This window comes from Chlorocebus sabaeus, chromosome 10 (genome assembly GCF_047675955.1).
Source record: "Chlorocebus sabaeus isolate Y175 chromosome 10, mChlSab1.0.hap1, whole genome shotgun sequence".
NCBI lineage: Eukaryota > Metazoa > Chordata > Mammalia > Primates > Cercopithecidae > Chlorocebus > Chlorocebus sabaeus.
Window position 1 is genome coordinate 101,601,065 of NC_132913.1, and position 18,479 is coordinate 101,619,543.

Genomic DNA, 18,479 nt, shown 5'->3' on the forward strand with positions numbered 1-18,479 from the left:
TCAAATTGGACCTGAGTCTTCCAAAATAGGTTAATATCCTAGTACTTTTAGAGATGCAATATAAAGACATAGGGACTTTCATATAAAAAATTATATTACTATATAATATTTCTTAACCTATCTGAGCACTAGCCCCATAATTCTAAAAGTTAGGATAATGCTCAAGTTTGAAACATTTGTTTAAAAAATTATACAAAGCCATAAGATATGTTTATATTAAGGAATACTATTGATTTATAAAATAGTATTTTAATTATTTATTTAAATTATTAATGACCTCATTAACATTCCAGTTTTTTCCTTTTCTTTCTTTGTTTTACTGTACATAAATATGTTTGGAACCTCTGTGCAGAGAGATAGTAGTTTAGTCTGCTTGTCTTTCTGCAGCTATTGATAACAAGTTTGCATAAAAGTTGCCTCAAGCAGTTTTCTGAATCCACCACAGCCCAATGTTTACTTCTTCCATATTAGATTATTATTGCAAATTTCACTTGTTTCCATTTTTATTTATAAATAATGCTACATTTGTTTTTTTAATAACACATTTTCTTTAATTTATAGTAAAGTTCAGAAGTAATATTAAAAGTTCCAGAAGTTTGGACATTTTTGTGATCCTTGATACCTATTGCTAAATTTTTCTCTAATAAATTCTCAGCAGCCTAGATGAAGCTAGGTTGATCTTATGTTCTACTCTCTAATTTATTATTAACTTCATGTCTATATGGTTTTCTCATTATAGGATCTTTAATTTGGTGGCGAGAGGCTTAACAAAGGCAATCAGGAGTCATGACTATTCATTTTCATCTCTGTATGAACAATGTATGGACAAAGCTGTACCCTTTGTCCACTTGGCTAAATTCTACTGGCATAATTAAATTCATTTGAGTCTTATGACCACAAAGCATTTTTTTTAGCTTCGGCTCAGTTAATATTTGTATATTTTTGAAACAAATTAGTTTAAATCACATAGAGTCAACGTTGATTACTCTTCATTCCCTTTGTATTTATTCATTTATTCATTCAATTGTTTATTCAAAGACCAAATGCCTAACATGTCGTAAGAACTATACTGGGTGCTGGAGAATCAGTTTTAGAAAAACAATCATAGATCTCAATCTGAACTTCTTTGAGAGCTTTCTGCACATCCACCTTCAGTACCTTCCCATCCTCAAGATCAGCAGTACTACTACCAATGGTAACCAGAATTGTATTTTAGAGATTTCCAAACCTCTTGAACCTTGACTCTCATTAAGATTGTCATGAAATCTCAACTGTCTTTAAAAACATTTTCTTTGAAATATTTCTTAATTTAGGTTAAATGCCTAACTATAGCCTGACTGTCATAAATTGTAGATAAAATGATTTTTCCCCAGGTTGTCAACTAATCTCCTTCCCACATCTCTCCATCTCCATGTCCCTCAAAACTCAAACTACACAGTTTGGATTAACAACATTCTAGTTTCTTCTGTCTCGAGGAAGGAGATTGGCAGATGGCCCTCCAATTTTCCTGAAATGAGAGAAAGAAGAAGGATACAGGGCATTAGAATATTCTAAGTATTGGTTCTAGATTCTCTGCCTCTTCCATTGCTTTCTGTCTTGTAAGTGATTCAGACCCATCAGGGTTAGAATTAATATTCACCTCAAGACTGCTTTGGAAGGACTTGGACCAAAATAAAACTTTTAAGTAAGCTTTGAGGAAGCATTACTCATCTATCAGCTTAACAAATATTTTGTTGAGCTCTACTATGCTCCAAACACTGTAATAGACACTACATCTGCCTCACTAGCTAACTGGATATATAGCTAAGCTGTTCTTCCATTACCAAGTATCTTTCAATTATCAAATCTAAACGCGAACTTATTTCTGTTACTTAAAATATTATAATATTTGGCCGGGCGCGGTGGCTCACGCCTGTAATCTCAGTACTTTGGGAGGCTGAGGCGGGCGGATCACGAGGTCAGGAGATTGAGACCATCCTGGCTAACACGGTGAAACCGCTTCTTTACTAAAAATACAAAAAATTAGCCGGGCGTGGTGGTGGGCGCCTGTAGTCCCAGCTACTCGGGAGGCTGAGGCGGGAGAATGGAGTGAACCCGGGAGGCGGAGCTTGCCCTAAGCCAAGATCGCATCACTGCACTCCAGCCTGGGCGACAGAGCGAGACTCCATCTCAAAAAAAAAAAAAAAAAAAAAAATCATATTCATTTTACCATAATGCATACTTTATCATGGCTTTTAAGTTTCTAAGGCAATGTAAAAAAAACCTAGCTAAATGATGTTAGTTATTCAAAATTGCTTAGTTGCTATGTACTAGTTTATTAATGAAGCATTTAGCACAGTACCTGGCTCATTAAAAGCATTTCATAAATATTGACTCACTTTCATATTATCAAACTATTGAGCTTGATCATTTGACAGCAATAAAAGTTTCTAGTATTAAATGTAAAAATATTAAAACTACCTACTCATTTTCACACAATAACAGTGATTAAACTATTTTTTATTTTAAGTATACTTCCTCAAATTTTAATATTCAGTGGGATAAACTATACTTTAAGATTGTCTTTAATTCATAGACTCCAGACAACAAAAGAACATCAAGTTCATCCACCTGCCTATAGCAAGAGGTGCATCCAGATTAAATTCCGATGAAAACTTACCTACCCTGTTCCCAAAATTGAAAAAAAATTCCATTCTGTGACCTCTATCAGATCATTGAAAGCCCTTATATTTGGAAAGAATTCTTTCTAATTTCTAACATTAATATTCCTGGCTGATACTGAGAACTGTTCTTTTCTTTTCTGAAATGAAATTCACTGATTCCTCACAGTTCTTATAATACATGTTTACATATTTGAGGACATTCCAAGTTCTCCATGTTCCTTTTAAGTCATAAAAAAGATTAAGCATCTCATTTATTAGATTGGGGACAAGGCTGTTGTATTACTATGCCAGTGACAACAGTTATAAAATTTTAAAACTAATTGCATTCATTGCATTACTGGTGTGTTTAGAGAAAAACAATGGGTCCACTTGAACTGTACTATGGGATGTGCTTTTTTACAGAAAGAATGGAAATCAAGGAGTGAGAAAATATGTGAGCTAGTTCAAAATGATAAGGAAAATTATATGATAATTAAGTTGTTAATGTTAACATTGTAAATAATGTATGGAGAAAATGAGAGGATGGTTTTTAAATTGACATTAAAAAATTTGAACTGCAGCTGAAAAGTGTACATCAAATGGGAAACAGTATATTGATATTTTATAAACATAATTGATGATTTTAATGTGGCCAATACTCATTCAATTTTTGAGTGGACAAAGAAATTAAATGACCAGAATGATGAGAATGAGTGAAGAGTATGAGTTGCTGGGGAGCAGAAACCCCTCTTATTCACCAGCATATGTCCAATGTCTGTCATAAAGTAGACGCTCAATAAACATTTCCTGAGAGACCAGCAGGAGGCGTGTAGACAGACCCTGGGCTCCGAACTGATGAGCCTGGGCCGCTGCTACTCTGCTGCAAAAATATCTCTCCCCACCTTCCATTGCCATGTCACTTGAATCCATTCACCCTTCCTTCTGTTTTCCTTCCCTTTTATTCAATTACCTTCTTCCTTGTTCCACTACCTGTTACCAAAGCAAGCCCAACTATGTTTTCTGAGAATTTTGACTAACAGACTACAATATCATTTTATTGCCATCAATTTCATCTGGTCCCAGTCATTCTACCTGCTACGACGATATTCTTCTCTCACTGTGTCCATTTTTCTTCCTACCTCTTTTTGTTTTTTCTCTATTTGAGGTATAAATTATCAGTGCTATCTAATTGCAAGCATAAAAGCTGAGATATGCATATGGTATAATTTTCCCACATTCACAAATTTTATGTGTCACATATATCATATGCGTGACATGTGATATGTGTATAGATAGGCAAATTATGAGTGTACATGTTATTGTTTTGTTACGTTTTCTAATGTAGTTAAAATGAAAATGCTTGTCTGAAATGTTAACTCCAAAAATTTAGTGTAGGATTTCATATATTAAGAATATCATTTTAAATAATTTAAATAATTTAAATAATGTCCAAAATAAAGTTATTAACAACTACTTCTTTGTTAGAGGAATATAATCTTACAACTGTAATAAAATTGTGACATCTTTTGTCTATAGATTACTATATGTATTTGTATATATGTAGTGTGTGTGTGTATATATATATATACACACACATTTTATTTTTGTTTATCTTATATTTTGAAGGGTCACATGATAGCATCCTGTGATGCCCGTGGGGTTACAAAGCTATGGGACTTTCGGAAGCTGTTACCAATTGTGTCCATCGATATAGGTCCAAGTCCTGGCAATGAGGTGAATTTTGATTCATCAGGTAGGTCATCTGTCTACTGTTTCTGACTAAGCCAATAAATTAATATTTGTTCTGAAATTATTTTGTTTCTACTTAAACATATGTATTTATATGTAAATGTCTGTTCTTATTATATTATAATATATTAAATTATGATATATTTTATCATGTTATATATAGCATGTCATATGGAAGAATTATATTCATATATTTAAAGTCAGAAATAATAGAGATGATAATATGTACTAAGCTAGATAGCATAGGTTTGTTAGCAGTGCCACACAAAATGTTCGAACCCCCATCCCTCAGAATCACCATCCAAGGTAAGCAAATTGGATTTTCTAAAGGCAAAATAGCTAAGAGAAGAACAAAAGTTTAGCAAAAATGAACTTGAAATATTTTTAGTGTAATAATTTAGTGTTAAAAATTTAATGAATTATCCCATATTGTCTAGAGTTTACAATTAATTTGAAATAAATATTTATCTTATTGTTGCAATTATGTGCGCTGCATTCTATAATGTTATTATATTTAGTTTTTATTCCACAATGATATAAATATTATCAATTAGATAAAATATTTTATCTTTGCTGATGAGGAATAGTGTAGCAGCTGATTTTATGAACCACACAATAATTCCAGTTGTCTATTTATAAGGTTAAAAATACAGTTGCATCTGTATCTTTAATGATAGAGTTTATTAAATAATGTATATACATTATTGAATAATAAATTTTTTCTTTGCTATTGTGATACAGGTTTTAAACTATTTTTTGAGAATATTTTGAATCTTTGAGCATTATTTGTGGTAAATCAAAGTTGTGGAGATAGCAAAAACTTGATTTTAGATAAGGAAGTAAAGAATAAATATGAAAAAATATTTTATTTTTTAAGATAGTCCATATTAATTATTTAGTCCAGAAAGTATGAATATGCCAGGAGTAATTCTAGAGCCAGAAGATAACTGTGTGTTTCTTGGGACTGGTTTCATAATATTGCCATCATGTATCTGAAATTTAGAAAATGGTAAGTTTGTCTTCTTAACAAACTTTAAGTTATATTTCCATTACAGATTGGCATAATAACCGCACTAGTAACAATGGCTTCTTTAAAAATGTTCTAGTAATATTCTTGTTAAGACATTTATGGTCTGCTAGAATTAAAAAGAGAAAAAACTGTTCAAAATAAAAGTCCCAGCTATGGGAATTTCATCTTACACTGCAAAAGCCTATTAAAAGTTCAATTTTTAATTTTTGACATAGAAAATCTACATTGACACCATAGATCCTCTACAGCTTTCACTTGGTTTTCATAAACATTTCACATCCTTAAATCCCGTTGTATTTTCTTGAGCTAGCATTCAAGTATTCATGTCTTTGAATTTTGAACTCTGTAATTTCACAACTTTTGGCTGTACTTCCTAATAATAGAAGTTAAAAGGTGCTTTGAAATACCATACAATTAATAATAGCCATATATTTTATTGTCATTAAATATGTTGCCACTTGCTCTTTACCATCCATGTCATCCAGCCTAAAAGTTATTTGCATACTTAGATAAACATGATTTTAAGTAAGTATCAGTACCTATCTTCTGTCATACAGGTCAGTGTGATTTTAAGGTCCTTGATATAGCAAACCCATTTTTTTCTCTCCATGACTGAAATATACTTGGTGATATACTAATATTAAGAATAGCATAAGAATCAGCAGTGGAACAGCGAGAAACACTGAAGACAACATGTATGAACGAGGGACTCTAATGAAAACCCTTTGTCAGTCTGAAGGAATATGATTTCAACCCGACCTTCCCATCCCTTTGACCATTTCTTTAAGGAACATACCATAATTAGTTTTAGTTCTATGTGTGTGAGAAATTACTGTCATAAGGATTTTCTCATTGAATAATGAGAAATCTGTGCTTCTGTATAAGACAAGTCCTCAATGACTCCTCATTTAAAAGGCTGAAATATATCAAAAGTTGAAGAAACTAGGGAAAGCAAACATAAAGTCTAACGAGAGAATGAAGAGGTGAAAATCACAAAGTTAAGTACCAGAAATTATGTTCATCTCAAGAGAGTAAAGAAGAGTGCAAATTAAGAGCAAAACAAAATTGAAATAAGGATGAGGTATATGGGTCTCTTCTAATTGCATTTATTCAGGAAGAAATGATTTAAAAGAGAAGTATAACAAAATTGTATCGTGAAAATATGAGAATAAAATCAAATCTAATTTAGTAATCTCGAAATACACATTCATTTGAATATATCTTTATTTATTTCCAGTGGCAAGCCAATATAAGCCTATATGATATAATCATTTTCAAAAAAAGCAAGAATATAATTGACACTATTGGCAATAATGAACATGTACGGAGGGCTCACATTAGTTATGTCTAACCATTTTTTCTAGTCAAAACTCTGTGATGGAACTAAATTGTGCAGTTATATACACCTAGCGCGTTATTTGCCACAACTTACATAATGTGAGGCCAAGCAATGGTCTGCTGTCTCTGCTGTGCTCTTGGACTATTGGAAACACACGTGTAATGTCGTCATCATGTTATGTAACACATGTGGAATTACAAATAGCATCCTATCTGAGGTATTTCATATAAGAAATGTGAGTGGTTATTAGATACTTTAAGTGGTCATTATACGAACAAAAGTTGCTAATAATATTTAATGTCTCTGGATCAGTTTAATTTAAGGGCATCTTAAGGTTATGAGGTGTACTGTTTAAAAAGAGTGTTTTCTTATGAAATGACAGATCTTTATAAATAAGGGATTTTTCATCACTGCAAATCCAACACAGTATAGAAATAAACTAGAAGTAGAGGTCATTAAAAAGGCTGAAACTGTTATCTATAATCTTAAATTTCAAATTTTCACATATAACAAAATTGTCTATTTATTAACCTCATAAGTAAATATTGTTATAGTGAATTTATAAAAGTATCTATACTAATAAATAGTACCTTATCTGTCTTAAAATAGAGATTATTCACAGAATATTATTTTGAAAATGTAGTTTTGGCAAAAATGTTGGAAAACCAAAGGTGGAGAAAAAGAATATAGACTATTTAATTCCGACCCTCAGGTTTAATAAAGTGTTCAGCACCTTTTAGATTTTAGGCACATTACCTATTTCTCCTCATGGAAATAATGGAAGAGACAATTGGCTTGCAGTGTTCTAATGTGGACTCAGAGGGATAATGATATTCTATAATAGGAAACTCTTAGCGTCGTCATCTACCGTGTTTTATCCTAGTGCTGAAGGGGTTTGAAAGGTCAACTCATTCATTTTAGGGATGAGAGAAATTCAACATATTGGTGCGCAAGAAAGATCCCTGAGGCTGGGTGCCACTGTAGAAGGTTTCTAGGGAAAGCATAAATATTAATAAACAAATAATAAAAGAAACAAGGATCAAAACCTCACTTCTATGTAATATTAAAAATTACTTAATCAGTAAAGTTATATGTAATGTGATATATGCATATACATTTTCAATCAAGATATAAAGATATAGGAATCATCTCCTAGAGTTTAGCTTTTTCTGTTGCTGTAAAAAATCAGCCTCTCACACATTTTAAAAAAGTTGTATGTGACACAGCATTATTTGCATAATGTTTTATTATCAAATACATTGCTTGTGACAAACACAGATTATCTGTGTGTATAGATACATACATATAGTAGTAGATATTTATAACCCAAGTATTTGTGAAGGAAGTATTTGTGAAGGGATAAGTGCTCCTTTCTCATTAAACAGTGAGCCTCCTGACAATATAATGCTACACGTTTTTGTGAACATTCACTACTTAAATAATATCTCTCACTTGGCATACTCAAAATGCCATATGTTTCATCATTCAAAAATTTATTGCTATTTCAGAAAGTGTTAAATGGAATTGTGTAGTGAAAGTAATAAAAATGAACCATGAGAATTTATACACATACTTTTCCACATCTCTCATTTCACCGTGTTTATGTAGTTTAGCAATATTTTTCTCTCTTTTGTAAAACTAATTCCAGTAAATTTGCAAAGAAGTCACATCCTAAGTCCTAAGAAAATGCCGAAGCTGAAGTTTGAGCCAGATGGGCACTTACCAGTAGAAAGCTTATCAGTATCAGATCATTAAAATGAGCAAAGTTTCCCAACATTATATTCTCCACAATCAGAACCACAACAGAAATGCCAAAATGGGAAGAAAATGTGACTCCATTCAAAATGCAAAAAGTATCAGACCCCCCCCCCAATTTTTCATAACATAGTGAGATAACTCCAAAACCTTTGGTTCAAATTTGATTCATCAGTTTCTTCTAGAAAAAAACTAAAGTTCTTCATTTTTTATTTAAAAGGAAATTTGTAGTTAATTCCCTCTGATAGAAGCAGTATAGCGTAATGGAGAGAACATTTATTTAGAAGTTAGAAGCCCAAGTTTGAATTTTCTCTCCGCTACTTACTAGCAAAATGATCTTGACAAAATTTCCAAATATTTCTGAGCCTCAGACTTTTTTGTATTTAAAATGATAAAAATCTATAGGGACTTCCACTTCCAGACAAGATGTTGTAACAAAGACCAACCAGATTTATTCCTAACCTAAAACAATTGAAAGAAACAAAAATGTATGTACATATATGAAACAAGGACTTTTAGACATGTAATATTTGGCAATAAAAAACAGTAATACCTGAGAGAGAGAAAGTAAACAAGGTGAGCCCTATGACTGCCCCAGAATATAGCCTGGAGAAAGTTTCTAGGTTTCAACTCAGGGATGAAGGGACTTTTGGCTAGCTCCCAGAGTTGAAGAGTCAGTGGGTAGTCCAGGAAGGCCAAGGCAGCTTGAGTTTGCAGGGCAGGGTACAGGAGAGTTATGAGCCACACACAGAGAACTGGAGATCTGCAGAGTCCCCTCCAGTCTTCAGCTGGCTAAGGGTGAATACATGAAAGCCTGAGGCCAGAAAAAAATCTATCTTAAGCATTAGAAGGAAAATCCCAGGAGCTCACACAGGCCTAGAAATAATTTGTGTTCCCACCAACAAGAATGGGAAAATCTTGCAATTCAGAAGGATAGCAGGTTAAAAAGGGGTTGGCAAACAACTGCCCATGGGCCAGCTTGGCCTCTTTTCATATATGAAGCTTTATTGGAACACAACCTTGCTCATTTATTTATATATTCTCTAAGGCTGTTTTCAGACTACAACAGCAAGATTGAGTATTTGCAGCAGAGATATCTGGTCTGCAAAGCCTAAAAGATTTACTTTTTTTTTTTTTTTTTTTTTTTTAAGATGGGTTGCTATGATGTTGCCCAGTCTGTTCTGGAACTCCTGGATGCAAGCAATCTTCCTGCCTCAGCCTCCTGAGAAGCTAGGAAGACAGACAGTTGATACCATGCCTGGGGGTAGCCTAAAATATTTACTATCTTGCTCTTTACATGAAAATAAAATTGCTGAGTTAGAGTGCTCAGAAGAATATTGCCTCCATAGTGAAGCAACATTAACCCACACCTCTGGATCTTGTCCTACACTAAAGTCTTTTGAACCATAGGGTTGGCTCATGTATTGACCTATTTCATTCTCACCCCAACTCAATTAATGAGATTGTTACTCTTGTCCCTGTTTTATAATTGAGAAAACTGAGAGACAAAGACATTAAGAAACCCGCTGTCACCTAGCTAATTAAATGTGGAGTTGAAATTCAAATCCAGAGTCTAAACCCAGAGACTAAAATCTGTAAGTTTATATTATTTTGACTCTTATTCTAATAATAGTATTTGGCTTTATATTGATATATGGCATCTGTTAGGAGAAATGATTCATTTGCTATGAATATTGAAAGAGTCCCATTAATGACCAGTTGGCAATAGTTGACTCAAAGCTAAGACACAGAATCCTGTTATTAACATTAGTTTTCAATTAGTTGTCTCTGGAAGAAAAAAGTAAAAGAGAATCTCCCTAGTACTACCTTCCAGGTTTCTGATAGGTCTTATGTGCAAGAGGTACTCTCATTTACCTGTGTTTTCCTCCTGGGAGCTAGAACTCAAACCCTACACTGCAGTGTAAATTCCTATTCAAGGAATCAGGGCTGAATTTAATTCTCACCATAACTCAATGAGATTGTTATTCTTGCCCCTATTTTATAGTTGAGGAAACTGAGAGACAAAGACAGCCAGCACCTCCAGAGCACTCTTTTGTCTTTTGTTTAAGGCCTGTTCTGCTTAAAAATAAACATTAAAAACTGAAATAGGAAAAGAAGAAAGTGGACTGGGCCAAACATGGTGGCTCACACCTGTAATCCAAGTACTTTGGAAGGCTGAGGAGAGAGGATCTCTTGGCCAGGAGTTTAAGACTAGCCTGGGCAACATAGCAAGATTTGATTTCTACAAAAAAAAATTTAAAAATAGGCAAGTATGGTGGGACAACAGTAGTCCCAGCTACTCAGGAGGCTGAGGTGGGAGGATCCCTGAGCCCAGGTTGCAGCAAGAGGATACCTGAGCCCAGGTTGCAGTCAACTATGTTCCTGCCACTGTACTCTAACCCGAGTGAATGAGACCCTGTCTCTAAAAAATAAACAAAAAAGAAGAACAAGAAAGAAAGCCAACTTGTTTTATCTCTAAAGCATAAGGCAGAGCCAAACTACGATGCTCTTCCTAAGAACAAGCCCATTCTGCGACATCTGGACACAGAGCTGTAAGAGGAGAGATAAAATACAAGAGAGAAAAGGTGACCAGGTGGTCCTACTGAATTACTTTATAATCCCATTATTTCATTCCCTGTTGAGTGACTATTGTATATGCAAATCCATTTTGTTCTTAAGTAGAATTTGGGCCTCACTGATTCTGGAGAAAGGAACTGGAGAAACTGAAGGATGTCAGACTGTGTAGCTCTTTGGATACACAAGTCTGTGACTAATACCTGGAATGAGTTATGCTATGCTCCAGGAATCATGCTTCCTTTTTCAAGCACCGCAGCACATGAGTTGGGTTTCCTTCCTCCCATTTTAAAGTTTTTAGAGATTTAATTCCATGTGTGTATTAATAAATACGCATGTTCTTACAGTTCTATAAAAGCCAGAATTGCACTTCATTAAAATGTAATTTTAATGTAATGTAAATTAGGAACTATACAGGAAAAAAAAAACTATATTATGCTTTATCTGTAAATTTAACTATTTTTCTCTTTGATTTTGTCTTCTTATCCACTGGGCTAGAAGCAATTTTATTTATCTGCCAGCAAGTATGGAAAATAACATATTAATAATAATGGGGACACCTTGAAAACTTTAAAAACAATCAAAAATATATTAATTTAGGGATAATAATCATAGTTGTGCAGTTTTATAACCATAAACCTGTTCTGATTTGTATAACGTCCATTCCAATTGGTTGGTGATCATGCCATATCAGTTATTAAATATTTAGACTGTTATCTCAATGATGACTCATAAATTATGAGAACTAAAATGCATTTCAATTGCATGATTTTTGATAGATTAATATAAATTAAAGTTACTGACTTCTACAACATATAATTTATACAGGAAACTAAGTCTTGTTCCTTTCTAATATCAGGTTTGAAAGATTGTACACTTAATCTAATGATAACATCATTGCACAAATTATGAATCCTCCCTTTTGTAATTGTCTTCACAACTTTAGGCATAATATTTTAAGTTTCCCCAATACCCACAAATCTTTTATCTGAGTCTGGACTGAATTTTCAGAAACATTGAGAAATTATTCCTGTCTCCATCAGAAAAGGACATTTGAATCAAGAAAAAAACGAGGGTCTAAACAGTAAAATTGTTGTTCATCTGTGATTTGTAATATGAAATTGAGTAGGTCACTTAACCTCTCTTGACCTCAACTTTATCATGAATAAAATAAGCAATTTTGGTTGGGTGACTTTATCTATTGAGTTTACAGCCTAAGTTTTAAACAATTGCATTTTTTCCTGTATTTAGAATAATTATAACATGATATCCTGAGTAAAAATTAATATTCTAAAATAAAATTTAAGTGCTCCTCTATGATATTTAAAACTTGAAAATAAAACATCAGAATGTAAGTAAAACAGTCCACTTTTCCTTGATCCAAAACAGATATAAAATTTGATATAAAAATATTTAAAAATTGAGCCCCAAACATAAATGACAGCTGTATTGCTCAGCAAGACTAAATTGTTTTTCTCGCATACCTCACAACATAGTCTCTGTAGCAACAGGAATTTTGAACAAAATTGCATAAATTCCAACATTTTAATAAATTAAATTAATGACTGGATCAAAGTCTTCTTACAGGACTATATAAGAACCTGACTCATTCTGATTAAATCAGAGCAGAAAAATAACTTTACAAATTGCAGCATTATGCAGGTGCAATCAAAGAAGTGTCATTTGTTGATTCCTCAATTTTGGGTAGTATCTTTAAAATAGGTATATTTATAATTTTTGTTTAGTGCTCTGATACAGTTACATAAAGGTATAATTGTAATGATATAATTGGAACGTTATAGTTATAGACAATCAAAAGGTGCTTGGAAATATTTTCTTTCTTAAATACCTCCTTGGGAATTGCTTACAAACCAACTATATAACGATGCACACAGTTATACAAAAACAATTTAAATCTAGCACATGCCCAAATAATAATGAATTCTAAATTCGTGTAATCATATTTAGTGAAGATTTACTTTGTGGTATTTATGTAAGAAACATTTTTAAAGGCATTTACAGTAAATATATATATATAAACAATGTGCTAATGCCAAATTATTTTTCAACACATTTAAGAAATTCAAAAATATTTGTATTTATGTGGCAAGTATGAGAAATTAGTTGCATAACTATACACATCTTAATATCTTCTAGACAAGAAACTACTCCAGTGCATATAATTAGCTATGCTGGTATGTTTGCAGATTTAATAAAAATTACATATATAGGCTAGCATAGGTCATTTTGAAACATGAAAAGATGACATTCTTCATACACATTTTAATGAATATAAATAAATTTATACAAAGAAAGAAGAGATAATTAGACCTTTTACTTTTTTCCTAAGGAGCAGTTATTATATTTAAGAGCAATGTGTTATTTAAATCTAATAGCATACACTAGTCATTAGATTGAAAATCAATAGTTAAAATTTGCAGTGCACACATACTGTATGACCCAAAGTCAAGTAGCTAAAGAATTTGTCTTCTTTTTAATAGACTGTGTATACAAAATTGAATAGATAATCATCTTTAGTCTGCCAAGCTGATACTTTTTAATAGGATAATCCTTTAAGGGAAGCTGTAGTTCAACAGATGTGCAAATCAACCCAGAACAAACAGCACGCTACTCTTGTAGTTAGAGCCTGCACAGTTTGCACTTGTGATAACTTGCAGTTATATTTATCTAAAATTGAATTTCAAACTATATTCAAATATGATTTACTCAAATCTGATTGAGCTCAGAAGTATGTTTTCTCACTTGTTCTGTAAGAGAAGTATAAATAAAAATTGTTTAAAATAATCTTCATGTAACATCTCCTACCATGCACTCTATCACGAATAGAAAAAATAATTGAAAGGAATAAATAGCATATTGTTATTATGAAAATCAATACTCTGTAAATATTTTGAAATAATGATAAGCATCTTTGAACAATAGACATACATTTCAGACCGTATCTTCTATCCAAAAATGTTATCATTTCCTCTTTTGTATTTCTGTTGGTCTAACGGTGAGAATTATGTTAATTCGGTTGACAAATATTTAATGTAAGCCTACTATGTGCCAGGTAGTGTTCTAAATTCTAGGATTCAGTGATAAAGAGATAGATAATATTCTATTCACAAAGCAAATTGAAACAATAGACATGAATTTGCAGGTAATGACTAGGAGTATTGCAAACAAACTGTTCCACATGTTATATGCTACATGTATCATATGAGTGCTGTTTGTAAAGAATAGCATGTATTTGAAGGTGGAGAAAAAAGATGGGCACTCCTATAATATTAACTATATAACCATCTATTTCTCTTCTAATGAACTCAATTAAATTAATGGACTCAGTAATTAGTGTAAGTTTTGATTATTATGCTTTTTTGTTTCATCCTTTATGCCTTCCATAATGTTTGATTTTTTTCTTATATTTATACTACTTTAGGAACCATTTCTCCTTATCCAAATTTGGTTGTAATAATGGATCCTTCTGCTACTTCTGCTTATTTTCCTTCTACTTCTTTTGCTCTTCTTACTCCTCCTTAGCTCCTTTCTCTTTAATCATTTTATCCTCCTTTTTTCTTTTCTTTTTCCTCAGGTACAAATAACTGAGTTAATCATACTTCTCAGTATATGATAGACAAGTATCTTTGAATTTTATTATTATTCTCCTTTCATATCCTATTCCTATTTTTATGCTTTCCCATTCTCCATGGAAGTTTTTAAATGTCTTTAATATGTTTCCTTAGATCTGCAGATATCCTTCAAGAAAGTATAGAGAAAATTATTTTGTGTGTTTATGTATCTAAGATTTCTAAAAACTGTATTTTGCTATACATTCCATTCAATTTCTTGCTTTTTCATTTTACAGCCTGTTCTTACATTTACCCATATTAATATATGCCTATCAATCTTATCAATTCTGTTTACTTGATAGCATTTCATATTATTCATATTACTACTTCATGTACCCTTAATTAACTCCTAAGAGCCCTATCTCCAAATATAATCACGTTGGGGTTAGGGCTTCACACATGAATTTCAGTGAGCACACGATTTGGTCCATAGCACCACCAGATATTGAGAAGGAGAAATTGTGAAGATGCAAAGCTAGTATAGTGATTCTGAAGACCACTGCGGTAGTGCTTAGTGAAATTAAATAAGGTACACACTGGCATAGCAATTCCACCCCAGGTTATATATCACAAAGAAATACTCACAGAAGCCGATCACAGAGATAGGTACAAGAGTGTTTAGTGCAGAATGCCTTTAGGTAGCAGAAGGCTTGTAGGGAAATTATGCATCCGTCATTACAGCAATGGATAAATAAAATAATGAAGTAATAAGAATGGGGTTCTAATCCAATTAGACTGATGGTTTTATAAGAGTTTTCTCCATGCCAACTGGGGAAAGGTCACCTGAGAATACAGACAGAAGTGGCCCTCTGTAAGCCAGGAAGAGAGTCCTCACCCAGAACTTGACCATTCTGGCACCCTAATCACAGACTTCCAGCCTTCAGAACTTAAAAAAAAAAAAAAAAAAAAAAAAAATCTGGTGTTTAAGCCACCCAGGCTATGGTATTTTAAAATGGCAGCCTAAGCAGAAAAATATAGATTGTATTTGGTTTTCTAGTTCTAGATGTATAGGGAGCATTGATATATTTGCATTTCTCTAATTACCAGAGATGCTGACCATCATTTTACTTATCTGCCAGTCTTTCATGCTTCCTCATCTGGGAACTGTCTGCCTGTTTTCACTATTGAATTTCTTGTCTCTTGAGACTTCCTAATTTTGCAATAATTATGTATTAACCTATTGTTGGTATTAAATGTTGTAAATTTCTCTCAAACAGAAATTTGCTGATTTCATCTGGAATGTCTTTTATTAAATTGAAATATTTAGATTATACAGAGTCAATTGTTCAGCTCCCACTTGTAAGTGAGAACATGAGGTGTCTGTGTCTGGTTTTCTGTTCCTGCATTAGTTTGCTGAAGATAATGGCTTTCAGCTCCATCCATGTTCCTGCAAAGGACATGATCTTGTTCCTTTTTATGGCTGCATACTATTCCATGGTATAGCTGTACCACATTTTCTTTATCCAGTCTATTATTGATGGGCATTTAGGTTGACTTCATGTTTTTGCTATTGTAAATAGTGCTGCAGTGAACATATGTATTCATGTATCTTTGTAATAGAATGATTTATATTCCTTTGGATATATACCCAGTAATGGGATTGCTGGATCAAATGGTATTTCAGGTTCCAGATCTCTGAGGAATTGCCACACCATCTTCCACAATGGTTGAACTTATTTACATTCCCACCAACAGTGTAAAAGCATTCTTATTTCTACACAACCTCACCAACATCTGTTGTTTCTTGACTTTTTAATAATTGCCATTCTGACTGGCATGAGATGGTATCTCATTGTGGTTTTGATTTGCCTTTCTCTAATGATCAGTGATGTTAAGCTTTTTCTCACATGTTTGTTGGTGACATGACTGTCTTCTTTTGAGAAGTGTCTGTTGAACAGTGAGAACCCATGGACACAGGGAGGGGAACAACACACACTGGGGCCTGTAGAGAGGTGGGGTTGATGGGGAGAGAGAGCATTAGGAAAAATAGCTAATGCATGCTGGGCTTCATACCTAGGTGATGGGTTGATAGGTGCAGCAAACCACCGTGGCACACTTTTACCTATGTAACAAACCTGCACATTCTGCACATGTACTCCAGAACTTAAAAATAATAACTTAAAAAATAAATTTAAATTTTTTTAAAAGATTAAATAGAGTCAAAACTATTTTGTTTGTCTTTGTATTTTTTTTGGAGGAGGGATTGCTAAAGAATATCAACTCTGCTGCTAGATCACAAAAACATTAGCCTCTTCTAGCTTCCTTGTCTTTTAGCTTTACGTTGGTACCTTTTACATTTTAGGTCTTTAATTCAAGGTGCAAGGGAGTGTTATCAGTCCATTTTTCCTGCGATAACAAACCAACCCAGGATCTTCCTGACTCATAGAAGCATTTGTTTCTCGTTCCCTTATCAGAAAGCTTCAGGACAGCTCAAGGCTGACATGCTTTCCTGGGATCAGCCTAATGCCATGTGTCTTATTTCAGATCCCAGGACCTTTTTGTGGGACATGTCCTCATAGAATGAGCAGGACAAATGAAAAACCAAACTGTGCAATCACATTTAAATCTTTTTTGAGATGTCACAAATTTTAAGTCTGCTTAACATTCCATTGACCATAAGAAGCTCATAGCAAGTTATAAACCAACTACAAAACCACTGAGATAGGGACTTACATCCTATTACTACAGATATCAAGGGCAAGTTTCATGATAATAGATGGAGATTTTTAACCCTATTACAGGGAAGAAGTAAGTATTGGAAACAATAATTCAATGACTATAGTGAGAGATTCAACTTTATTTCTCTTTCTAATAAGTCAGTTTTCTTAACACCATCAACTCTACTATTGAAACTTGCCTCATTGATTTGTGATGCTACTTTTATTAGAGATCAACTTCAAACCAACAGACACATCATTTTCTCAATTTTCTTTTCTAATATGTTGGTAACATTGCCTGTTTCTGACCTAGCACAATACTTATTTGTTGCTGTGATATTCTAGTATTGTCTACTTAATATCTAAATGAAGCCACCCTCTTTGTACTTCTTTTTTTAAAGTATTCATTGAGTTTTCTATTTCTTGAGACTTTTAGAGTTATCCCTTTTAAAATTTCAAATTGTATTTCAATCTGTCAGAGAACATGATCTGCATTAAGCTCATCTTCTATGCAAATATAGATAATTTGTTCACTGCCCCTTGTTTAGGCAAACAAATGCATTTCTGTGCAGCAATTGGTTGATTAAAAAAATGTATAGAACTTTCAGTTTAGCTTATTAGCTATTCAAATAATGTATACAATTTCTTATTTTTTAACTGCTTGAGAGCTCTGTTTCTGGCATTCATATATTAAAATCCTTAACCACAAATGGTAACTAATTTATCCATATAAATCTGTCAGTTTTCACTGTATGTATTTTGAGGCTATGTTCCCAGATACATATATATGCATAATCATTATACATTCTTGGTCTTTTTTCCCTTTGTCAAATATAACATCTCTTTCATGTGATTTTGCCTTAAGTTCTATTTTGTCTCACATTAAAGTTGGAAAACTTTTTTATGTCATATTTTCCAAGTAATCTTTTCCATACCTTTACTTTCCATACCTTTTTATGGAAATTTGTTTTTATTTATTTTTGTTTTTCCTTCCAATCTAATAATTACATTTTTGAGATGGTTAATTTACTCATAATAGTTGCATTGTTTCCCACATCAATATGCTTGGTTAGAAAAATTTTTGTATTGTTCAGTATTCTC

At 32.9% G+C, this 18,479-nt stretch overlaps 1 protein-coding gene across 1 annotated transcript in view; it reads left to right on the plus strand.

Moving 5' to 3' along the window:
• Positions 1–18,479, plus strand: part of LOC119625297 (sperm-associated antigen 16 protein) — a 572,840-nt gene that overhangs the window by 303,438 nt on the left and 250,923 nt on the right. The window contains exon 5 of the mRNA XM_038001577.2: positions 4,269–4,395. Coding sequence (XP_037857505.2) covers positions 4,269–4,395 — 127 coding nt within the window. The remainder of the gene's footprint in view (positions 1–4,268; positions 4,396–18,479) is intronic.